Genomic DNA, 25,732 nt, shown 5'->3' with positions numbered 1-25,732 from the left:
CTGTCCTTTGTTAATTCCCGCTCAGTTGTAATCCCAGTTTATCTTTTTACAGCCAGTGTTCCCAAATACTTCATTACAAATTATGTCTTTAAACTGCGTAGACCAGATTTGTGAGAAATTGTTGTAATCAAAACAGTCCTGGTGCAAGGCAGTGAGAGGTGAAAACATAATTTTTTGGTTATGGTTATGGGAATTGCAGATTTGTGCAACTGTGTACTGTGAGGCAGAAGACAAATACTGTCATTTTTCATCGATACTTGTTAAGCCCTAGTAGCTCAAAGGCTTTCAACATTAATATTAGTAAATAAATATTTGGTATTATTTCATTCTGTTGCAGACATCGTACCAATTTTGACTTCAACAGTAATTGAGTGTCACAGAGCAGGACTGAAGAACTCCGCCTTCAATTTTGCTGCCATGTTGATGAGACCCGAGTACCGAAATAAAATAGATCCGAAATACAAAAAGAAAATTGAAGCAATGGTCAGGTGAGCAGTGTTAATCTGTGCTTTCAGGTGTACCCAGTATCAAGGTTTTATTTGCAATGTTATTTTTGCTCCTAAAGCCTACAGTCTAAAGGCTGGCCCTGGCTCCCCCCACCCCTTTATTTTCTTGTCATTTGGTCTCAAAGTTCTTCTGGAATTCTTTGATGCTGGCCCATATTAAGTCTCAATATTATTTATGAGCTGGCATCAACACCATATTTTATGAGCATGCTGAACAGAGAAGTGTCCTGTGAGAACCATTTATCCTATCCTGCTTAGTGTCTTTTAACCATTTTGTTTTAAATTCACGCAAGGTCCATCCCTACTGCTTGTTGATATTTCTAGAAAATTCCAGGAAGCTTCTAAAATAGGACATCAACTTTAAAAGTTGTGTTGACTTGTCCTTAATGTATATTGCTTAGCCATGCCTCGGGTTTCTTAAGTGGAGACAAAAGAATAGGCCATTGCAAGGGACAGAGATGCGTGCTCAGGTTAATCAAATGTGAAATCAGTCTCCCTACAGACTAGCACAGGAAGCCACCTACTTGGCTCAAAACTTGCTAGGCTAAACATTAGAAAAAAACGTATCTCATTCATTGTTGAAATGAAAACATGCTAAAAGTGAATCTAAAGTATTTTTCTACACATACTCCCTACAACATTAAACATTAAGGCCAAATAAAAGACCTGAAAAAAAGAAAAAAAAAGAGTCCTCCTCTTCCCCCTCCCCTTAACCATGGCCAGGATGTCTGGATCAGGCCCGGCATTCTGGCAAACAGTTGACAAAAACAGACGTGTGATGTGGTGTTGGCCCAGTCAGATGGCAGGCTTAATTCTTGTTACTTTGTGGCCAGTTTTGAAAGAAAGATATCAAACTACAGTTATGTTGTTTACAATTAGACTAAAAACTGACCCATTTCTGACTTTACCTAACGGTGATGAAGCTCAGGTGATAATTGCAGGAAATTATCTGGTAGAACAAAATAGCAACTGGAAGCCACGCAGCTAGCTAAAAGGAAAAACACTTGCTAAGTATCAAAAGCATTGTAAACACCTTTGTTCGAGTTCAGAGCTTGAATTTTTATTCACACTGGTGCCTTACTTCTAGACGTCCCGACACAAGTGAGGCAGAAGAGCCAACGACAGCCTGCCCGCACTGCGCCTTCCAGCTCCCCGAGTGCGAACTCCTGTGTCCCGGGTGCAAAAACAGCCTGCCTTACTGCATTGCAACGGTGAGTGCTGCTGGTGATGATGAGCACAAAGCTTTTTTTTTTTAAAATCCTTCTAGGTGTTAAAAATAGAACCTTCACTTCGCTAGTAGTTTCAAGCTGAGGTTTGTTTGCTTTCTCCAAGCTGTTACCACATGAGTGAAACTCATCTTCAGCTATCACTGAAGGAACACCCAGCAGTGTCCTCAGCTGCCACCCACACAGTGCCGGCCCATAAGGCTGACCCTAAAAATCAGAGTGGTTCTGGGAGGCTTCACCTCCCTGGGACAGCAGCTCACGCTCCAGGACTGCCCTGAAACCCGTCACATGTAGAGCTGGGTGCAGCGGGTGCGTGGCAGAGCGCACTGACAGGCAGAGCGCTACTGGTGGATGTAGAAGTCCCCCTTTGGTCTTTGGGCAGGTGCTTGTGAAGGGCACAGCTCTCCTCCCCTAAACTTCAAGCTGCCAGGACTGCTTTTAAAAAAGGGAAAGGCTCCACAAAACTCCATTGTTAGGAACGGCCAGAACATAACAAAAGTTTAGGGCACTTCCAAGGTTAAGTAATGGTAGGTTATTTCAGTACTACTGATCCTAACAGAAATGAGAAGCCCTGATATTTTTGTTTCAGGATTCTTTACAGTATATTGAAGAGGCATGGAGCACATTTCCTAGCAGAAGAGCTATGCCTGTCACTGTTACTAACCTCATTACAAATTCTTTATAGTGAGGTTAGCTACTGTGTAACACTTTTTACAAGGTTGAAGTGATTTGTCACACTAGAATTACAGAATAATCACAGATTAACTCCAACATTCGATGCCTGCTTAAATAAACATTCTTTATTAAAACTAAAGAATCAGTCTTACAAAAGATATATAGCTTTTCTTTTTAAACTATTGGATTAGCAGAATATTATGATCAGTATATTTCAGAAGTACTATCTTAAGGGGAAAAAAAAGTTCTTAAATACATAACTTTGCAAGCCAAAAACCAACGTACGTATTCATGTACATTTCACGTAATTAGGCCACCTCTTAGTTATAGCTCAGTTACATCACAGGTATTTGTAACATCATGAGGACAGCAGAATTTTCTAGTATCTTTTGAAAGCGTCAGAAGTGTTTACTGTTGTATATTGTATTAGAGCATAAATTGCTGAATACAGTTCAAGGCACTGTTGCATGTTATAATGTTGACCAACCTATATAACAATTCTCTGTATCAAGAGCAAATTAGAAACCATACCGAAAAAAAAAAAGGAAATAATCTCTGCTTCAAGTGGCAAGTCTCCGGACTGCCGCTATGCTCACAGACTGACAGTCAAATGCAACCCCCAGGGCTCAGGTGACACGGCTTGGGGACTTTTTTTGAAGGTCACGTAACATCAAAAAAAAATTGTCTGTAAATTTACAAACAGCCCTCCCTATGCAGATTTACAAATAGCATTATAAAATTGCCAAACTAAAATAAAGCGGTAATTTAATACTTTTTTTTTTTAAAAAAAGGAAATACAAATCATAATGAAAATGCTGTCTCATTCAGAGCTCTTTTTCTAGTCACAGAATTTACACAATAAGTAACACTATTATGGTGGGGTTGTTTTGTTGTTTTTGTTTTTAAATTCATCAAGACCTTTAGAACGTTGTTGCTGAGACTTTCTCACAGTAACAGATCGACACCTCAGCGCCCAGTCTGCTAGGACACTACATACCTTTTAACAACTTGTTGCCGTTGCGTGCAGGGCCGGCACATGGTACAAGATGACTGGACAGTCTGCCCCCACTGTGACTTCCCTGCCCTCTATTCAGAATTCAAGAAGTAAGTTGGGATTTTTACTTCATTTTTTCTGTTGAAGGATTCCAATGTTAGTTTGTTCACAGTTTAGCAGCAAACAGTTTTCTTTGGTACTTAAAAACAAGCAAGCCTCTGAGGGTGGGGAAAAACCTCTTACTTGAGCATTTCATCAAACATACTCCCAGAACATTACTTTCAAGTGAACCAGGCACAGCAGCAGCCACCGAAACAAGAATATGCACCCACAAACACAACTACCACCGCTTGTCCCTGCTACCCATCTGTATGGGAATGGGCTTGGGTAGCTTGTACTGCAGTCAGGAACTGCTTCTCCAGAAACTACCTTCTAGCCCCAATGCTTTGTTTGTGCTCTAACTGCCACATTTTCCCCATGCCCCTATACACAGCAACAACCTTCCTGTTGCAATCTTAGTTCTCAAACGTTAAAAAAAACAAAACTTTTCTCCACCTAGACAGAAGCACAATGTATTGCTCTAGCCTTTATTTTTACAGAGTATAGGTTTTACGGGTTTGCTAGTGTTAGAACTACCCTTTGATCTGCCACCCTTCTTTTAAAACAGCATGTTACAGACTGAGAATATATGTCCAATGTGTTCTGAAAGAATTAACATTGTTCATCTTAAGAAAATAAGTGACTGCACACAATACCTCAAACAAGAAGACATGGACCAGTAAGTTCTGGTATGTACAAGAAACGGTTTTTGTGTTGTATTGTGTTTGGGTTCTTTTGTTGCTTGTTTTTATTTAACAGGGCTCATTCTAGAAGACACTTGAAGTCTTTCCCAGCAAGGAAAGCTCAGTGTTCCAAGAATTTAACTTAAAGCCTAGGCCTCTATCCCTCAGATCACTGAGGTGCAGATTTATCACATATTTGCACTCAAGTGCACGCAGCCCAGTAGTTTTTGGAACTGGAAGGAACCTAGCTGTTACATCATTCCCCCTGTGAGACTTCGGAACCGGTTTACCTTTATGACCAGGTTATCATCTGCAGCAGTCTGGGTTGGTGTGTTCCTGAACACCAGCTGTGTTTTAGTGGCACAGGGAGCCGTTTGAAGATCTCAGCAAATCCTTCTACTGATCAGCCATCGGATTTTAGGAGGATGGGAGGAGGGAAGAGCTCCTAACTAGAAGGAACAGAGCTGAAATGCAGGTTACATGATCTTATGCTGTAGGGTTTCCATGATAGAGAAACGATCTGTACAGTAAGTTCCAAATATATTTAACACGGAAGCTATCACAGGATAACAGCAACATACTATTGGCTTGACATGCTTACTTCAAAGACTGAAACCAAGGCTTTGTCTGTACCACACAGCTGGATCCAGCGGTTTGGTTTTGTTGAACTGGTAACTGAAAATGCACGAACAAAGTTCCTCGTTTATTTAACTGTAACAGTTGAAGGCTGATGTATTGGTGCAGATACCTTATATGAAAACTTAGCTATAAAGGCAAAGTAACAGGAAGTGCCATTGTGAATTTATATATATATATACACACACACACCATACTGACCTTATTTTTGCATTTTTAATCACTTTTTTCTATTTACTCACAATCATGTAGTTTGCTACCAGAATCTTCATTTTGGGGTCTGACTAACTGTTTGTTTGTTTTCAGAACAGCCTGTCTTGTTCAGCAAGCTGCAAGGAACTCTATCACTGCATTACACGTTTTCTCCACTGGGATTTAACAACCACCATATCACTTCTATTTTGTGATAATCTGTAAATATTTAGCTTTTGATAAATTTTGTACTTTGATTTATTATAGTAATAAACCCCACTGATTAAATTAAAATCTTATCAAGCAAAACTTACATTTCGTCTGCACCAAAGGCAAGGGGCACCGTGTGATGTGGGTGGCGGAAGACCTACGTGTTCTCTTATCCAACATCAAGTGAGTTTTAATCATGCTAATTTCTATTTAACAGTGTCTGTTAAACAGTTTTAGGTATTAAACAGTATTTAGGTATTCTTAGGTATTCTGTTCTAGCTTTGATTAAAGAGAACATTTTAGTTCCAAACTTTGAAGAGACAGTGCTTAAATCCCTCACTGCTTTTCTGCATCTCTAAAACACAAAAGCAAAGCTGGGGGAAAAAATATAACCACATCCTGACAGATGCAGAAAAGCCAGAACCTCAAAAGGAAAGGAGAAAGACAAACATTCCAGGAACTTAAGCAAAATTTAAAAAAAACTTGTGTGAAACACCTTTTATTGTAATCTTTTATACTGCTTAATTCCTATAATGTACAAATATGCAAATCAGATTTCTTGCATCATGTACTATTTACAAGATTTCACCACATAATAACAGGGATTTATAAAAAAAATGGAAGTCCTACGAAGACTTAGCAAAAACACCAGGTAACTAAGCATCACATTTGTATCATGTTCATGCACCCTGGAGCTTGTTTTACAAGAATATTTATAGCTTGTAACGTAGCACGTTAAGAGTAAGTACAGCACTGCATAGTGTGAGAATACAGTAGCTACATCACCTCTATAAGAGGAGCATTTTCAACGCGCTGGTTCTACTTTCCCAGCTACATCAGTGGAGCGTTCATGTTCCTGACAGAAGTTAGATAAGCAAAGCCACATCCAAAGCAAGATTACTGTGTTTAATGTCTTGTTTTCTCCTTCCTTTTCCCTTCTTTTTTTGTTGGTTCTTCGTTTTTCTCTCTTTTTGGCAGCTTGGAAGACTTCGCCTTTTTTTGCTACAAACAGAATAAGCGGACAGTTTAAAATTCAACTGTAACCTGACAAAAAGCACGTATCAAAAATGCAATCAATGGGGGAAAATAGGGGGGAGATTTGCTCATCTCTCCCCTCCCCTTCCAGGAATCCCATTTTAGACATTTTAGTTAACTAAAAAAAAAGTTTAGTGTGGTAGTTTAGCACTGAAGAAACTAAGTCACCTTAATCATTGCATCGCTTTCAACACTGTCTTGCTCATCCTCATCAGACTGGATCTCATCCACGTTCAGGTCTTCACTCAGTTCAGAGGTCGCCACGGATCCTGACTGCCTTTTAGATGTCTTCACAGAATTAAGGGAATACGGAGTCAGATGTGCCTCTTTGTTGTACGCACGTGTAAAAGCGGCTTTGACCTGTAGGAAGGAGACTCTGAGCATCAGCTTAGCTAACCAACTCTCTAGCCAAGAGTCTACATCACCTTTCCTTTGGGGTGATGTGACCAAAAGGGTTTTGTTTTTGTTTTTTTGTTTGTTTGTTTTTCACAAAAGGATACAGGAAAGCATTCAAGAGCAGTGCGAGAAGCTGATACAGCTTGCAGTCAGGAGCCTGCATGTAGGAAGCACCTGCGCAATCCTGCTTTCCCTTTCCCTTCTCTGTTCCACTTCTCACTATGCCCCTGACACAGCTGACTCCCACTGATCCTCTACTTTGGGGGCAACATGAAAGACTGCTGAATGAAGCGCAGCCTTTATCTTTCAGGACGTGTCCCTGAACCCTTAGTAGCATGCCTGACAGCTGAGCTGCAAAGGCCTTCTATGGTCTCAAATTATAGTTAATAAGATAATTTATTTGCATCTTCCCCAGCTTCAGCCTTTCAACAGCATATCCATACCATGACTACCATTGTAGAATTTCCTTTTAAAATATGTAAGATAAAGAAAAAAATTACTTGTAAATTTTTACCTTGGGATCCAGCTTTGAAAAAGGACTGGGTTTGCCTCCCCACATGCTTATTTCCATGATATTTTCAACATCTTCTTTCATCAGGCAGTAAGAGTCCATGAAAGTTATAGCTTGTTGTACACCATCTGCTCCAAAGTCTTTCAAAGGCTGGACAAGTGCATCCCGCAGATAAGACAGATACTCCATGTTTACTGTCCTCTTGCACATCTGGGTTCTTTGTCAAATTAAAAGAGAGGAGTAAATCTCTACAGCAACTCACAGCTCGCTCCTCAACACGACCAACCTGTAGGTGGGCTCTCACCAAATGGATTATCAGCTGCCTTAAGAGTTAACTGCAAGCTGAATTGTGTCATTTCTTTTGCAATACCTGGACTAGGGATAACCTGGTGCAAGGAATTCAGCACCCAAGAACTGAGCAGTCTGGGGAATTAAAGAATCACAAAATAGGTTAGGTTGGAAAAGACCTTAAAGATCATCTAGTTCCAACCCCCCCCGCCATGGGCAGGGATAACACAACCCAACTTAAAACAAAAGAAGAAGAAAAAAAACAGCCTCCAAAAAAAGTCAGTCAACTGTACTGAAAGTGCCCCAAGTCCAGATTAATGCTAAGAAAATGTCACCAACAACACCCAAGGGTATTCCTAGAATACACATGTAAACTTGTACCAAGCACAGCAAGGAATTACTGGTAGGCAACGAGCTACAGGAGAACCAGATATCCCTACTGATATAAACCAAAGAGAAGAGTCAGTACTACCTGAGACTCATGTGCATTGCCAGTTCTTGAACGATCCGTTCGTGTTTGCCTGTGGATGAAAATTTCCCCAGCCAGCTGGGAAAGACAGGAAACTGGGACATGTAACCTCTCATCAGCTCCCCGGGGAGAACACTCGAATAAATAGCCTGAAAAAAAAAAGTAACACACATGGCAAACTTAAATCACAATGAATTTAGTCTCGCTGACACCAAGACATACTACTCCACTTGTTTCAATGAAAGTAGGTAGGTGAATACAGATAGCTCCTCACTCTAAACAGCGAGTTTTAAGAGAACTTTGCTTGTTTCTCTTCTACATCCTACCACTTCCAGGTTACAGCTTCATCTCTTGTACCACCCTATTTATCATGTTCTAAAATAGCTATGAAGGGGTCTGGGTTTTCAAAAGCCTTTATTTAGAATGGCTTGTTTTGCCTGTCCAGTTCCGAGTACAGTCACACAGACAGCTGACTTCACACAAACAAGTGCTATCATCTCCAGCAGACGGGCATAGTGAGGGAGACATTTCAAAAGAACACAACTACTTAGAGATCTCTAGAACAAAGCTACATAAGCAACTTGTCTACTCGGACCTGCATTAAGCAGGGCAGGCATGTGCTCAGTGACCTCCTGAGGTCCCTTCCAGCTTTATCTATGATACATTCTCTGGTGCCAGACATGATCCTTTAAGCATACATCTTGTCAAAGTTTCTGTGATCACTGAAAGAGGTACAGTGAAGAAGCGTCAGTCCTCTGTGCTTTAGGAGAAATACTGGCCTGGTAAAAGGCTGGAATAGGAAACAAAACCCAGTAGGCTTGTAACCACGTCAGAACTTGTACATGCCACATGTTCCCACACTTTATAAAGAAGGCTCAAGCTTTTCAATGTTTCAGAGACTTCATTTCACGAGACAGCATGGGTTCAACCTCATGTTTATGTGGAAACTGCTCTACTCCCCAGCAGAACAGAAGAATACTACATGAAGCATGAGCTATAATAGGTCATTAAATTACACAGAAACCTCAGTTTTGAGGGATCAGCCTTGTATACTGCACACCCATACCATGAAGCACACAAAATGAGCGTTGAACACTCACCTGCGTTGGTAGAAGGTTCCAGTTTTGCTTGGTGCGAATCTGTTTGTCCACTAGATCACCATCACATATACTATCAGCTGCTCTACTCAAGAGCATCAAGTGCTTTTTCAGATCTCCCCTGAGGGGAAAAAAGAGTTGATTTTATTACATAGCAGAAACATCCATATAGGTTTTAGTCTAATTTCACACCCCGGCACAAAAGCTGTCAATTTAAGGTATAGACTAACTCACCCAGCAGCAGCCGGTTTCACATGTACGTAGTTCTCTTGGACAAAAAGAGGTGCTAGGGAATAGTCGTGGAAGAAAAGGTCGGATTTGTCTATAAGAGACATACGAGAAGCCTCCTCTCCAGCAGCAAAAACCTTCCGGACAACGTCAAAAGGGCCCTAAGTAAATATTTCAAGAAGTCAATGGGTTGCAAGTCAAACAAACACTAAGACACAGCACAGAATTGCTACACTGATTGCACCCAACAATATCTGGACTCAGCAGCACAAGCTCGATGTTCTTTATTCTACTTTTAAATGTACTTTATGAATAGCGCTTTGCCAGTTTTGAGAAATGAGTTTTACTTTTGACATTAAAAGAATTTTCTCCTAAAGGAAAGAATCAAAGTGCAAAGTATGAGCTTCGTAACTGCATCTTTCTTAGAAGACCAGTATATCAAAAAACATACTCAGTCCTGGATTTACTGCTCTTCAACTATTTGTGGCAAGTTTGACATGTACTCAAAACACTAGTCAGCTCTTTGTATCCAAGCTATTAGTACTTTATTTCAGAAGATGCTTATAAAGCCAAGTATTTGTATCAAAATAACACAATAAAAGCCCGTCCAGTATTTTACACTCACCAGTTTGATATCCTTTTTAGCTCTGCTGGCATCTGTTTTGGCCTCATCATAAGTCAATGACTTATCTTTTGCACACCACATATTAAGATTATGCAAAACCTAGAGAACAAGAGTGACAATTTGGTAGCATAAAAGCACTTAAATGAAAGATTAAGACTTGAGCAGAAAAAAGCGGGATCCCTATACCTAAAAATAATAGTATCATTCAAATACCACACTGAAGTCAAGGACGACTTCATACTTCTCTGAATTGATGCTAATGCTGAACTGGCACTGACCTGTCTGATGTCTTGATTTGCTGCCAGGATTATCTCATGCATAGCAGGTGGTGGAATTTTTAAGCCTTCTTTAAACGCAATAGACATCATGGCACCCTGTAACAGACAGTTCTCTGAGAAATTGTCACCAGAGAATTCCCATTAATTCTTTTCCCCTACAGAACACATTGACACAGAGAGTTGCATTTTTTTCCTTTTTTGATAAAAGTATAATTTAAATAGTTTTCTTGCAAAATACAAGTCAGCCCTTCTCATTGGTATTAAAAAACATAAAATGTAAAAAAACATAAATGATCATCTAAAACAAGTCTTTGGATATAGTTAAGATGGGCTTCTAAATCTGAAAGGCTTTGTAATCCTTGAGTCTTTCTTCCCAAAAAACTAAACAACCCAGCTGGTAAAGCAGAGATACTCAGTGAGGTAATCCATTAAGTTTCAAGCAATGTTTCCAATTCTGTATGACTTCTGCCACACGGAGACAGAAGTTGCTGATGGTAATTCAGCGTAGCCCATAGAGCCATCCTCCTTACCTTAATCTGCTCTAGACGAGGTCTCTGAAAACGAAGATCAAAGCAGTAGTGGACCAAGGAACGGATTTTAGGATGGTTTCGATCATTACACATGCAGATGATGGGGATTTTTGTGTGTTTAATCAAACCAATCAACTCCTGCAATATAAACACATTACGATCGCATCAGATACTTCAGAAGAATGATTAAGATGTCATACCAAGCAGCATCAGTCCCTGCCTTAAATCAGATCCTTGTCAGATTCAAGCCTATAACATACTTGCTACTGTGATTTCCACACTGAAAACTTTGCCCCCCTTTTCCTACTTCATCTGCTTGTGATTCTATTCAGCTGCAGTAGTATTGGTGCATCTATCTGCTTCCACTACCAGCAATCACGTTTTGACCATTTTTCAAGAAGCAACAAAGATAAATAGTCCAGAGTACAGCTGTCCACCAGAAGGACTAGATCAGTTCATCCAAAGATCAGTTTGACCCAGCCTGTGCCTGCCCAGAGGGAGCACGCTGCTTTTCAAACACACCTTGCCATAAACAAGGAGGAAGCCCAAAGAGCTCAGCCCTGCGGCTTCGGCATTAGTGGACTTAGCAGAGCAAACTTTGTCTGTTCAAATGAAGGTGAAAACCAGTTTCAGATTCTTGCAACGTAAATACCTGTATTTGAGCTAAAGGTCTGTATGCCCCTTATTGTCAAAGTACTGCATGCAACCACAGGAAATCTTCAGAATCTAAAACCTGAGTTGCTGAAGAGAACAAGTACCAGTTGCAGAGACCTTGGGACAAATTGGGTGGTTTTGGTTGTGCTTTTCTTTTTGTTTTTAAAAACAGAAATGTCTTTTCTCCATCTCTACCACTGCATAGTTCTTTCAGACTTCCGAAGTCCAAAGGACAAACTTCTAAAACAGGTACTCTGGAGACTCTACAGACCACAGACTGAGGACAGTAGACTGGCATGAAATATGGTGTGCACTCTTAGCAATGGCATTAGCTAGTAACTGTAGCAGTTTCACCTGAATCCCTCCTCTGTCTTCATTGCCTGCCATACCATCCACTTCATCCATGATCAATACATGTTTCCCGCTAACTGATGAGGATGTGCCTGAAAATGAACATGGACAAGAGAATGAGATTGCAATAGAGTATTTTATTCCCACGGGAATAAAATAGGGGCTTGCTCAGAGTTTTACCCCACACTTTATACTGATGCGAGCCCAACCCACACAACTGAAGTGCTGATGAACCTTCTGTTCTCATTCTACCACTTGCTGATGCAGAATTTATGTTCACAGAATAGAGCTGGCATTGCATATCTTCCAAGAATTAAACCCCATGCATCACAAGAGCAACTGCAGAGCTCCTTAGTAGTTTCTGCTGATTAATAACTGATTCTCTGATTCTCTTCCTAACACTGCTGTGCAATAAGGAAGCTCTGTCCCTCCTGTAACCAGACACTTAGCACAAGAAGAATCCTCCTTCAAACAACAGAAATACCAGAACAGAAGTCTTTGATGCTGGTGTTGTTAAGCGATTCAGCAACTACTTCCTTTAGACTGTTCTTACTTCGAGTGTCACTGGCATTCAGCTCCACGTAGCTATACCCCAGTTCCTAGTTCAAACACACAAAAATGAGAACACAGATCAGTGAGAAGAGCATAAGCATACTCAATTAAAAACATCATTTTCAGAGTTCAAGAAGAAAGCTCTTCTAACAGCACTTCCAGATCTAATTTGTGGCTTCGATTTCTTTCTCCCGTTATACTACTTCTCTCTTGTACTCCAAAAATACTTACAACCAGACATGGAACAGACGTGCCCAAAAGAGCACAAAATTTTTGCATGAAGAAGTCAGAGGCACAGATTTAGCTGTGAAAGATTAACAGAGCTTCCACAAGGGACAGAAACAGAACTATGAGCTGAGGCTGACTAAGCTCCGTACTATCTCCAGATGCACATTAAAATCTTGTGTTCAGAGTCAGGAGAAGAAGCATGTCGCATCCCTCAGAAAGCTGATGGAAAGAAAAGCTTTTAACTATTTAACAGCTAGAAAACACATGGCTCTCCCAGCAGCCCGACCTCTTCACAGCAGGGCGGGGCTGCCTGTCACTCCCTTCAGGACCTCAACCCAGCTGCTCCTTTATCAGCAAACTCTCCCACCAGGGCATGCCACGCCGCAGCAGCGTGCTGCGCACAGCTTTGTTCTTGGGGTCTGGATAACCCAGTTTTGTCAGTTGTGTCTGGGGAGCACAGTGAAACACTCTGCAGAGAGACCCAAGGCAGCTGTGAGCAAGCTAAGTTGCAAACTAAAGGCAAAAAATACCACGCTGGCGTAGAAATGAGCCCAAGTCAGCACACCCAGCTCTAGGTGCAGCATTAGCCAGAGAAACAAGCTCTGGATCATCTACCTTTCTGTGAGCACAAAGCTCTAAGGTCTCTGGAGAAGGAGAAGCACAGTTGGAATAAAAAAATGAAGCAAGATATTTTAGCATTTGAGCTGTAGACAACACGTAATCTCTCTTTCCCAGCACAAAGACCAGACAGCTGCTAATTCTTAATATCCTATTTTAAGAGAGTTCTTGCAAGTCACTTAAGAACAAAATGATCTGCAAAGTCAGTACTAATGCTTAGCTTTAAGGGCATTCTTACAGTATGGAATCCCCAGCTGACTCTCATGAACAGTTGAACACAGCATAACCCTAAGTTCACAAAAACAAATTCCTAAATTCAGATTTAGTAACAGACATCCTGCTGTTAACTTCACTCATCCTACAGAGACATTTGAATTTGAATAAGTCTGGGAAAGGTATCTTTGTTAGATATATTAAAAAAAATCACAATCAAGGAAACTTGTCAAAGTAAGGAATTTCATTCTTATATCTACTCTAAGCCTACCCTTTTTTAGTTTAAGGCCATTACTCCTTGTCCTATCCTTACACTCCCTGATGAAGAGTCCTTCCAGAGCTTTCCTGTAGGCCCCCTTTTGGTACTGGAAGGCAGCTGTAAGGGCTCCCCGGAGCTTTGTCTTCTCCAGGCTGAACCACCCCAACTCCCCCAGCCTGTCCTCATAGGAGAGGTGCTCCAGCCCTCTGCTCACCTTCATGGCCCTCCCCAAGCCACCTGCAAACCTGTTCTGACCAGGTGGAGCTAGGCTGGGAGCAGAACCCGGTAATTTTGGAGATAGCCACCTGCACACATCCAGCTACAGAATCAACACAAAACAAATACTCTTGGGAACAACTATTAATGTGGACTTACCTTACAAACTAAAGCAGCTGTAGTAGTTTTACCAACTCCAGGTGGACCAGAAAGTAATGCTGCTTTAGAACTAATACCATCATCTTTGCCTCCAAGTTTGCTGGCCTTTGCTATAAAAGAAGATTCCAGGTTTTATCTACATATATATTACCAAATAATCTGCACACATCATGTAAATCTTTAGGGACATCAACTATTACTGAGTTCTACATTTAAGGATTGATACGAGTATCAAAAAAATACATGCACACCTGCATCCTAAGCATATGGGGAAAAGCAGTTTAAGTCATATTAGGTAACACTTGCAGAGATTCTAAACTGAAAAATGTTACTGGAACACAACTATTTCGGCAATTTTCTCACACCCACATCATAACAAAGAACAAAAAAAATACACCACAAAAAAAAACACTACCTATTATGGTTGCAGTGAAGCTTGTATGCTATTTTATCACAAAAAACTGTCCACAGGATTATGCACTATGCATGACACTGGCTACATGACAAAGAACAAGGGCCTTAACAATTCATCTCTTCCCCACATGTGATGACAGCCCTCTAGACATACTGCTATCCCGCTTTTTCCCCATGTGTACACGGGTCAGCACTGGCTAGCACTTCTCATAGTGAAAAATAATGCAACAGACTGAATGTGAGGGCATTTTATGTGTGTGTGTATTTTATATTTATACACACACATATAATGCATGTATGTATGTACATGTACGCACGCTGCCAGCTTATTTTAGTCTATTTTGGAAATAGTCACATTTAAGAAAATATCACACAATTCTAAAAAAACATATCTTCAGACAGTTGGCTGTTCTGTTTTTGGGGGGAAGCGGAGGGGATAAGTGAGCAACTGCTTCAACAAAACCCTCGGGCTCAACTGCTGCTAAAAAATGCATTTGACTTCAGACTCATTCCTGATTTCTGGAGTTGTTCCCCTCTCCCAGAGGACCTATGTCAACACACAGAACCAAGCAACGTGACTGGCATGGAAGAGCACAGAGAAGTTAACCGCGCTGGTCACCTTGTCCGTCTTCCGAGGTATTCTTGTGCCAGTTTCGGAGCCATCGCAGAAGTTTATTGGCACAGCTCTGCTCACCCTGCTGTCCAATGATTGCCTTGAGAGACGTAGGCTTGTATTTATCCACCCATAGCAATCTCTCTGTTCCATTTTCATTAATCTCAGAGACCAAGGTTCCCTTAGGTTCTGGGACTTCTTTCTTCTCCGCTGTTTGCTGTTTAAAGTCTGCAAGCTTTCGAGCGGCAGCAGTTTCTTTCTTAACAGATTTGAAGGTACCTCCCTTCTCAGGAGTAGAATTTCTTTTTTTAATATCAGCTTCCCTTTTGAGGGGGCTAAAATTCTTTTTGCCAGTTTCAGTTTTCTGTGGTGTCTTTTTATGTCTCGACTCTGTTTTCTTTGCCTTAGGAAAACAAAAGATAAGAAAATTAAAGAAAAATTTCCAGAAATAAATACGTTAATCAAACATGCTATGTTTGCACATACGCACAAGAGTGCTTAAAAAAGTAACAAATCTTCTGTATTGATTTAAAAAACTTCCAAGAGGAGATCAAAGAGTGTTCTTTGAAAAATAAACCACTGTTAAACACGGTGTCACCTGGTTCTGTAGCACAGCCCACAGAAGAGGCAGGAAACATTCTGGGCATTCCAAGAACAGTAAAAGTTCCAGCAGTCTCCTTACTCACCAAGCCTGACAGGTCATTAAACAAAATAATCCAAAACTGATGACTGACAAGGTGTAAAGAACAGGCCATCAGACACACATGAAGTGGAAGTGCAGCTCTCAAAGCAACACTTCCAAGCTTGAACACACACACACAAAAAAAACATGCCAGGAGCAGGATGAAGGGAGCAGGAATGGGGAACAACCTGCATTCCATAAATGAAGCGCTCTTCAAGCACACACTGGCTAAAGAGAAACACAGTTGTCATTTAAAAATAAGCTGAAAGTATTCAACCCAAAGCAATTCAAAAGGGAACTAAAGTAATTAGCTAGTACAGGCTTAGTGTTGCTTTTCCTGAAGGTACTAACAGTATCTACACACAATTCACAGCCGCATCGGAAACAACAAAGCAGTATCTATACTGAACATCAAGCATGCTAGAGCTAACTGAATTTTTAATAACATTTTATCAGCCACTACAGGCTAGATTTAATTGTGCATAAAAACCTTATTACTGTTTTTTACAGTAAGTACCACAAAGATTAAATCCATTATCTATATACATGGTTTACAAGTAGCTGTCCCATGTTTACAGTAGAATTTTTTAATTGGCCTTTCCAGGTACCATATATCATCAAAGAATAAACAAAGGCTCAGGGTTTAAAACTGAAGTCATCTAAGAAGACGTGATTACTCCCTCAGTCAGATACCTAAAAATACAAAATGTCTGATTAGAATAAACCTTACCTCTCTAAAGCAGAATCCTTAAAGCACAAGCAATTTTTTTTTCCTTTTCAATACTTCTAACCTAGTAGGTCAAATCATAGGATTGCTGTCCACGGAACAAGAGATCAAAGCTCCCTGCAATCTGGGGAACCACACACGACACACAACTACGTTTGTAACAAGTGAACAAACCTCCGATTCAGCTGCCAGCTCATATTTGGACTTTTTGCCTGGCATAGTTCGAACAAGATCAAATAGGCCATCCTCATCAATAATTTTTGTCCCTAAAGCCGATGCCTGGGAAAATAAGAATTAGAAGGTTAATGAGATTTACATAATTCACTTCAAAATCCTTTCCAGTAAAGGTTATGTTTAGGAACACAAAATAAGAGCAACAAAAAGCTGTTTTTGTTGTGTTGTTGTTAATGTGTGTATGTATATATAGAATCGTAGAAAATCCCAACTTGGAAGGGACCCACAAGGATCACTGGGTCCAACTCCTGGGTCCCCTCAGAACCACCCAAAAAATCAGATGCTGTGTCTGATAGCACTGCCCAAACACTTCTTTAACTCTAACAGGCTCAGTGCTGTGACCACTGCCCTGGGGAGCCTGTCCCAGTGCCCGACCACCCTCTCTGTGAAGAACATTTTCCTGATTCCCAGCCTGAACCTCCCCGTCACAGTTTCATATTTATATTTATGACATAAATAAAATAAAATGAAGCCCTAAACCATACTAGGTAATTTTTTCTTTTTAACATAAATTTTATTCATAGCACTCCATTTCAGAGGAGATTACTGTATTGATTTCCAGTAATATACAAAATTCACATTTTCACTTCTGCCTAGCTCAGGCACAACACTACTCACCTTTTCACATTTAGATTGGCCACAGTCTCGTCCCATAACCAGGTAGTTCGTCTTCTTGCTGACATTCCCAGTTACTTTTCCTCCGTAACGTTCAATCAGAGATTTGGCCTCATCTCTTTCAATAGACTCCAGAACTCCTGTAATTACGAACGTCAGGCCTTCCAAGCAGTTTTCAGCTCCCTGAGAACCGTAACATTGTAGAAAACGCCATTAACTGATGCAATGCTACAGATACCCCTTTCACCACAAACCTTTTTAAACTTCTACCATGTCAAGTGCTCAAGGAAAATTTAAAAATGAACCTAACCTGCCTGAATATAGATAGCAGCTGTAGAAGTTCAAAAGCTATTAAAAGGAGTAGCTGCCAACAAAGTATCACAGAGTTTACCTATCCCTATCATACCTCTGACTAACATGCTGTGCTTGAAGCACAGTGTTAAAGGACTGACAGACCGACTGACTTCAGACTTTAAGACCAATAACTATTTTCCATCATAATGGCTTTATAAACCAGGTACTGAGTTTCATTTCTCAATATATTTCCTTTCATATAGTCACCGTTTTGCATTCCAGTTTAGCTTTTTTCCCCCAATATATACTTTGTATTTGAGAAAAAATATATATGCCAGTTTTTACATAGTTTAGTTGATACTTGTTAGATCACTTTTAAGAACTGGAGGGAAGTCTATGATGCACACCACTGCTACACACAGAAATTCTACTGTAGCCAAACTTACTTGGGGTATCTCTTTGGAACCCAGAGCTTTCGGACCCTCGCGATTAAGGAAGCTTCGGTAGGCTTGATAATTGTTTCGCTTCTTTTCAGAGTCCTCAGGACTTACAGACTTGGACAAAAGAAAAATAGATAAATACATGGTATATATAAAAATACATATATGGTACATTAAAAAAAGCAATGAAATAAACTCAAGGATCACAATTTAAGTCATTTTTACGCAGCAAAGAAAAAGGAAGTTTAAATGTTTTTAACTTATTGCCAAGGAATACAAAGCTCAGGTTTTTGGCTTGGGGGCTTTGTTTGTTTTAATTTAAAAACATTGTACCCAACCTTTATTCTCAGTACATTCATCTGCATTCTGCATATACATAGTCATTTTATTAATAAATTGTTGTTTTAAATTCACATCCTATTTGATTCCAGAATGATGATCAGGTATTGGTAAGATCTACACTTCTATAAAATCTACTTTTAGTGTTTCTACTTAAGACATCTAAGCTTTTTATTTGTAAAAATCTATTTAAAACTCACCAGAAACAGTTGCAGGCTCTCCCTCCCAATTACAACTGTTAATTAAATGTCAAATAAACGTGCTATTTTGTATTTAGGATTAAAAAGTACATTTTTAAGTGGCCGGGATGGAATATGTTCGCTAATTATAGTTATTGAATCAGACAGTTAAGAGAACACTAAGTTATTGTTAACGTATTATGTACAAATATAAGAAATATACTTCAGAAACATGAAATTGGAGATGGAAGAGAGGGGGGGAAAAAAAGAATGATAGTGGCATTGATTTTTAACAGCAGTATAGCATTCACAAGGTCACCTACGCTCACATAAGAAGTTTCACTCACCAGTCAAGTAGCAGAACTCCTGCATTCTGCAAATTTTCAGGAAAGTTAAGTGTGAAAGGACAGTGAATTGTTAGTGAGCATTAATGAACTCTCAGTTCTTTGATGTATTCAATTTATATTTTTCCAGCTAATTTCTTTCCTACATTTCTACAGTTGCTAGGAACTTGAATTCTGGTAAGATTTGAAAGTCACCTAGAAGGCTCAAACAAAGTACCAAGTGACAACAGTGATATATAAACAATAACAATAGAAAACCGTTTCCCTGTGAACTCTACCAAGCTAACTAAATACCTATGGATAGCTCCTACCTCAGCCTTCTTTGGAGAAATTTTCTCCTTCTTTGGTGTTTTCTTCTCTTCTTTTCCCTGAAGTTTTTCTTTTGATACTGAACTTTGAGTGCCTCTTTCCTTTTCAGCACTCTCTTCTTTTCGTTTAAGAGCCACAAGCTTAGAGGTAGGTTTCAAAGGCAAGGTCTTATCAGTTGACTCTTCTGCTAGTTTACCATCAGTTGATCGTGGGGGTAAATGGGACCCTTTTGAATTTTCAGATTTAGGTTGTTTTGCTTCACCTGCTGAGTTTGTTGCTTTCACTTTAAAGATTGGAGAAGAGCACATACATAAGAATGTATCTAATTGAAAATTGAGAACATTTCATCAGATCTATAATATTAGCATCCTACCTCTTTGAGATTGCTTGTATCTGTCTGTCACATTAGGACTGCTCTTGAAGCTCAGTACTGCCTGCTCTTCTGAATCCCTCCGAGCCTAAGTGAACAAACAATGCCAAAGTCAGAGATGCCATGTCCCATGTTACCATCAAGTCCAGATCTGTTAGGTTCCCCTTCTGTTAAGTACATCAGGCTGAATGACACACCTACAAAAAAAGACACACTGATCCCTACCACAAGTCAGAATACAAACTCTTTCTAAGGTGGGCAGGTGAGCAAATCCTACACTCAGCCATGCACGTAATTATTCCTCATTTCAAACACCCGACAAACTCCCAGGTTACAGTAAGTATCAATCCTAATCAGTTTACTGAATAATCTGGAAGTACTAATGTTTGCTATATTCATATTAGCAATCCTAAATTATAAAAGCTTTGATGTACAACCCAACAAATACTTCACTGTGCCAGACTTAGTCTTTTGCCTTACAACACAAACTATGGAAACTGGGAGAACTCACATCACTGAGGTTAGAGTTAAAAACTTGAGATTCCTGCTTGTTCTGATGAAGAAAAGTATTTTCCTCCTTCCTTTTTCTCCCATTATTTTTCATCAACTGGTGCCTTTGGCTCATTTTACTTGATCTGGTCCTCCTGAAACAGAGGAGCCATGACTGATCTAAGGCATCAGTCTTCGGCACCTCACTTCACTTATTACAGAGAGGCAGTCCACTCATTTGAGATGAGTAAAAATTAACCTACAGAATATGCTCCATTCTGCCACAGCCACACCATTCCAACTGCCAATTTCTCTGGTGCTCTATTGTGCATACATCCCCTCAGATTTGCAATTGGTTCAACAGCAAATCTCAGCATGTTGTGGGTGATTGCCCACTAAAAAGAACCTTGTGAGATCCTAAATACATAAAAAACAAATCTGGTTCAAGTCAGTGAACTGGGAATGGTTGGAGAATGGGAAAACTCCTAGGAGAAGCATTCTATTACTCAAACCATTCTCATGCTTTTTTAGGTATATGCTTTCATTCACTGCAACTAAATAACAGGGGACATTTGACTCAGTATAGCAGATTCTGATTATATAAATGCCATCATCACAAAAGCTGCATTCTTAGAAACTATGATATTATGATATAGAGCCTTATAAACTTTAAAAATCTTTTCATAACTGATTTACCTAAATATTTGCATTCAAGTACATATTTGATAAGATGATGAGCAACGGTGAAAACAATGAAAACAAAACATCTTGGATATAACTTCAACATAATTGTCAGTGGGTAATTAGAACTATAGCTTACATTTACATTTCAAAATAAATTGCACAAAAATACAGTAATGTCTGTAGTTTTATTGGAAATGAAACAATTTACTGAGCGAGGAAAATCCAAGAAGAAACTATAAAAAATTGACCATGTTCTTTTCATGAAAAAACACCTTCTTGCTGTTTTTAAGGCATCTGTATGGAAGCCTCATGACTTTAGACATAGATCAGGTGTCTATATAACACAATTACCAACACACTTTCTAGAAAATGAAGTTTAAAAAGAATTCAACCTTTTTCTTCTGTGGTGTTTCATCCAACATGGCCAAAGTCCTAGCAAATTCTTCATCTTCATGCAACTGTCTCTCCAGCTGTAATGAGGGGAAAAAAAGTTTTAGATTAACATCTGACAAGTTTTAATTCTACTATCTTTTAAAACTATTTGCTGTTCAAGACAAAACAGTTATCTAAAATAAGACAGCACATAACTAGAAACATACATATCCTACCAGATGCAAATAAACTTGTGAAGGTGATACTGCAGAATGACTTGTTTCTTCAAAAATGACAGACAGAACTCTAATGCAAAGAGCAGAGTTTGGGTTTGTTGTACTAGAAATATCAATAGGCCCAAACAATCTGTTTTCAAAGACAATTTCTGTCCCTTCATAATTTTATTGCTGTGTATCCTTTCCATTTAATAAGTGATCGAAACTTGAAGACAGCATCTCACAACCACCAGCTTGCGTTGAGATGCAACCTGTTAGCTTCAGAAAAGCTTTCAACAATGGTCCCAATAGAAAAGTAGGAACAAAGGCCAAGTATTATGATGTCTCAATAATGAGTTTTACTCTTTGTTTACTACTAACATTATAAAAAAATGATGTGGCAATTTTGGAGAAGTTAACTACTGCCCTTAGCTCTACTTTTATTTTGTTTACTTCATGGAATTTAATTAAAATATATTGTAAGTTTTTAATACTGATATTTACTTAACTGATTTTCTTTGATAGAAAGAGCCATCAAGAACAAATACTCAAATATTGCACATGGAGTCTAAGAAAGTTACTTATTAAATCGTACAAAACAAAGTCAGGTTTGGTTTCGTTTCTGTTTCACCTAACATGATGCTGTGGCATACAGCGTGACAACTGATCTTCAAGTTAACTTTTCTAACCAACACGGCCCTTTGGGGTAAAACCTTCTCTCTTCCTTAATACAACGTGCATTGTTGTCAATAAATATTGACCTCTGGGGAGGTCAAGGATAAGACCATATTTTGCATCTGTGATGTTTATTTTAAAGGATGCTCAATATTACCAATGGGAAATGAATTGATTTTCCCGGAGTGAAGGAAACGTATGACAAGTACACCTGTCTCTCACATTAGCACCTATTCAAATAGGTAAGTGAGATACACACCTATCACAGAATCATAGAATGGCTCGGGTTGGAAGGGACCTTAAAGACCATCCATTTCCAATGCCCTGCCATGGGCAGGAACACCTCCCACCAGATCAGGTTGACCAGGGCCTCATCCAGCCCGGCCTCAAACACCCCCAGGGATAGATGAGGCATCCACAGCTTCTCTGGGCAACCTGTGCCAGCACCTCACCACAGATGAGTTATGGGTCATTCACATTTTTCTCAACTACAAGAAAACTCAGATGACAACAGATGAAACAGTCACAGGTGAGAATGGTTTTTAGTTTTTCATCTGAGGGAATAGGGAAAAAAAACACAAAGAAGCAAAAAGTGAAAAACAAAACTATTCTAGATACCATCAACTGCATAGGTAGAGACAGTCTGCACAGATGGAAAATACATTAGGTGAGACATGGTTCTATTTACCTCGCTGAAATAACATCCGTGTGACTATGTTTGCACACATGCAGAAGAGTTCAAGTATACAGATTACATGAACATATTTATTTATATATAGCGTACATGGAAAGTCCATCTTAATTTCTTAAAAACCATTTTAAGTTAAACAAATTGCTCCTGGCATGCAGCAACAAATGTATACAGCTGTTACCTCTGAATCTTCTTCAAGCTGCAGTTGCCTAGCAATAGCTTCATCGTCCACTGTGCTGTCCCTGCTTTGTGAGGGCTATATTTAAGAGGGGAAAGAAAAAAAAAAAGTATCAACAGTTCAGTTTCTCCAATATTGTGTAAACTGTAATAATTTAACCTGTACAACTCATTTTGTGTACTTCTAGAAAAGGACTGGTAATTAGACATGCAGCATTTTATTCCTAGCTCTCTAACCTATACATTATTAACCACAGTTGTTTTCCAGAGATTTTACTATTCAAAACAAAGCCACATCATCTACATGCCATTTTTTCAAAGAATGCTGAACACCTCTGATGCTACCACAGCTGGCCAGCTTGACAGAGACAAAAGCTACATGGTGAATTTTGAACTTCCTCCATACTTTATTTGGTGCTTTGTTATTCCATAAATATATATGCCATAAAGCTTTGGAAAACAACATGCTACCTCTACCCTCTGCGCAACTCCTCCCCCTGAGCTATAAGCTACCCCATCCACTCACTCCTCTCAAAAGACTGTAAAAATTTTAAGGAAAATCATATGGGAAACAGTAATAAAGAAAATACTACTTTCAACTTTGTACTTTCTTCTCAAACATGGAAGTTTTACTCTGCTGTTGTCTTTGAGGATTTAATATGCTTGTTACATACCATCAAAATTGACCTTACACCTGACTGGTTATGAAAATGTAACATCCAATAGGACAAGCAGATAAGAAGGTTCTTAAAGTTATTAAGTTGGCTATTTTGTTCTCCTATCAAACACACAAGTAACCTAAAGGAACATCATTAGTACTCACTTCCTTCCTTTTACTTGCTACCAGTTTCTTTTCTGATCGCTGGACACTACTTGTTCCAAAGAAATCGAGAGCTGAGGTGGGAGTCAGCTTCACTGGAGATAATGGTTTAGGTTTAGCTCGTGGTTTTACATCTTCCTTTTTCACCGTCGTTGTTCCTGGACAACTGATTGCTGATGCCCCATTCTCCTTTGGTTTCAGGGAAATTCTCTTATTGACAAAGTCGTCATCTTCATCTAAACATGAATAATATTTTATTAATTCTAGTAGATGGTTCTTATAATTCTTGAGAGTTCTTATGTCAAGAGAAACATTTTGGGCAGATCCATTAACACAGACCTTAAGAAAATACTACAAGTGTTTAGAAGTTGATTTGGAAAAAGAAAGAATAAGAAAAAAAAGTAAAGTTCCATAATATAATATTTAGCATCTAAATAGCTAATAGCTAAGTCTGAATAAATTGAGAGCTAAAATAGAGAGACAGAAGTCTGCTACTTGTATAAATGCATTTAGAAAGGTTTGCAAAGAATGCCTTCCCTTCTTCTGTAAGGAAGCAGATCCTTATGCAAGGATGTAACAGAAATCTAGGTCACTGAAATTTGAACTCTCTCCTCCCCCAACACAACATCCAACTGCATAGCACAACCTTCATATAAAAAGTGTAGCTTTGTATTTCACATATGTTTTGTTATTTTGTAGCATTCACTAATAGAACAGATAATGCATGCTTTGTAGACTTATATACTCTTAATCCCTCAACATTGTACTATCAAGCAGGGAAAAAATATTACAACATTGTATTTACAAAGAGCCCACATGGTAGCTTCTTGCATAAAATTATAGGACAGCAGTTACTCAGTTATTTGTAAAGTACTGCTCATACCTTATGAATGTTTTTGTTAAATAATGGTGTCAAAATGTTTCTGCTTTGCCCTTTTTACAAATATTCTGTGAGCTGTTTTCTATCCTCTACGTCTCTGTACTAAAACACAGCCTCCTTCCAGTACAGTCAGAAGCATGTTAAAGAAATGCAGCCATTTCACAGGAAACTGGAATCATACAAGAGCTCACCATACAGATCAGATTTTTCAATTAAGAAAAAAAATTAAAAACACCAAATAACCACCATTAAACACACTAGATGGGGGAAATGGCTCACACAATGTTTAGTATTAGCCCACAGATCACTGAACACAAAAAAAAAATGAAACATTGCTGGACAAACTTTATGATCAGTGATAAAAGCAGTTTCTTTGTGAAATCTTCAGATTTCAAAAGCGTGAAAGGGCTAAGAAGCAAACTGCAAGAGAAGTCCTAAAATTAACAGAAGATACAAAAGGAATAAAGCACAAAGACTTGGCGGGAACAGAAACAGAGGCAGTCTTATTTGCATGCTTCTAACTGAAGTCTGGTTTTACACTTCTCAAAGTGTGGATGTTTAGACCACTCCCCTCAACATATCAGACACAAAGAACGTTCTAAACACGTTTTATAATTAAACTTAAATTCACACTACTATTGCAAACATACGTTCATTTTCCAGTCACTAACTTAAGCCCCCATATTTCCTTTTTCATACATAAATTTTTCTTAATCACTTCCCTAAGTTTAGCTTATGTTGTATGTCTATTGGATCTATAATTTGTTATATATTAGACACGCAACAGAGGGAATTTTTTCCTGTGTAACCTTTTCTCAGTAGATAGCAGCAACAAGGGCATTTTAGTCATCAGCTGGAACTGTCTGCTACTCATCACTTACTAAGCAGCAAATAATATAAATGGGGATCCTGGCAATTCCCGTGAGAGAAAATTCAGACAAGGAAAAATAAAGCAGAGATATGACCGTAAGGGAAGAAATTGTCTCAGCATTTAAAATCAAGGCCCCCCTCCCCCCCCCCCCAAAAGAAGTTATCTACCAGAAAAAGGCATTTTAGCCAATTTGATTCACAAAGACACGTGAATGATAAAACTCAAGCCCAGGTCCCTCAAATGGGAACATCAGCAGCAAATTTTACCAAGAAGCTAAAAGCTTTACGATTCTTAGCCAAATTATGTACTTTCCTTAGGCAGAGGTAAATCTCTTACTGCCATTTAGCTTAATTTAACTATTACATATCTG

At 39.1% G+C, this 25,732-nt stretch overlaps 2 protein-coding genes across 12 annotated transcripts in view; one reads left to right on the top strand and one right to left on the bottom strand.

Annotated features, from left to right (window-relative positions):
• Window positions 1-5,320, top strand: part of WDR19 (WD repeat domain 19) — a 41,196-nt gene extending 35,876 nt beyond the window's left edge. For 5 of the 7 annotated variants that reach the window (XM_080590790.1, XM_080590795.1, XM_080590792.1 and 2 more), the window contains 4 exons: window positions 338-488; window positions 1,594-1,717; window positions 3,435-3,511; window positions 4,069-5,320. In XM_080590790.1, coding sequence (XP_080446916.1) covers window positions 338-488; window positions 1,594-1,717; window positions 3,435-3,511; window positions 4,069-4,183 — 467 coding nt within the window. In that variant the 3' untranslated portion in view covers window positions 4,184-5,320. The remainder of the gene's footprint in view (window positions 1-337; window positions 489-1,593; window positions 1,718-3,434; window positions 3,512-4,068) is intronic. The other 2 variants (XM_080590791.1, XM_080590789.1) reach the window with 2 other exon arrangements.
• Window positions 2,515-25,732, bottom strand: part of RFC1 (replication factor C subunit 1) — a 44,283-nt gene continuing 21,065 nt past the window's right edge. For all 5 annotated transcript variants that reach the window (XM_080590801.1, XM_080590800.1, XM_080590798.1 and 2 more), the window contains 21 exons: window positions 23,615-23,847; window positions 22,796-22,870; window positions 21,054-21,131; window positions 19,492-19,576; window positions 19,121-19,401; window positions 17,954-18,061; window positions 17,217-17,396; window positions 16,539-16,643; window positions 14,962-15,358; window positions 13,929-14,038; window positions 12,168-12,282; window positions 11,687-11,775; window positions 10,679-10,816; window positions 10,149-10,244; window positions 9,871-9,969; window positions 9,252-9,406; window positions 9,021-9,138; window positions 7,924-8,069; window positions 7,167-7,380; window positions 6,425-6,616; window positions 2,515-6,223 (listed from right to left, as the gene is read on the bottom strand). In XM_080590801.1, coding sequence (XP_080446927.1) covers window positions 6,128-6,223; window positions 6,425-6,616; window positions 7,167-7,380; window positions 7,924-8,069; window positions 9,021-9,138; window positions 9,252-9,406; window positions 9,871-9,969; window positions 10,149-10,244; window positions 10,679-10,816; window positions 11,687-11,775; window positions 12,168-12,282; window positions 13,929-14,038; window positions 14,962-15,358; window positions 16,539-16,643; window positions 17,217-17,396; window positions 17,954-18,061; window positions 19,121-19,401; window positions 19,492-19,576; window positions 21,054-21,131; window positions 22,796-22,870; window positions 23,615-23,847 — 3,110 coding nt within the window. In that variant the 3' untranslated portion in view covers window positions 2,515-6,127. The remainder of the gene's footprint in view (window positions 6,224-6,424; window positions 6,617-7,166; window positions 7,381-7,923; window positions 8,070-9,020; window positions 9,139-9,251; window positions 9,407-9,870; window positions 9,970-10,148; window positions 10,245-10,678; window positions 10,817-11,686; window positions 11,776-12,167; window positions 12,283-13,928; window positions 14,039-14,961; window positions 15,359-16,538; window positions 16,644-17,216; window positions 17,397-17,953; window positions 18,062-19,120; window positions 19,402-19,491; window positions 19,577-21,053; window positions 21,132-22,795; window positions 22,871-23,614; window positions 23,848-25,732) is intronic.

The sequence above is a fragment of the Anser brachyrhynchus genome (assembly GCF_964034855.1).
Source record: "Anser brachyrhynchus genome assembly, chromosome: 4".
Classification (NCBI taxonomy): Eukaryota; Metazoa; Chordata; class Aves; order Anseriformes; family Anatidae; genus Anser; species Anser brachyrhynchus.
This window is presented reverse-complemented; position numbering and strand designations above follow the sequence as displayed.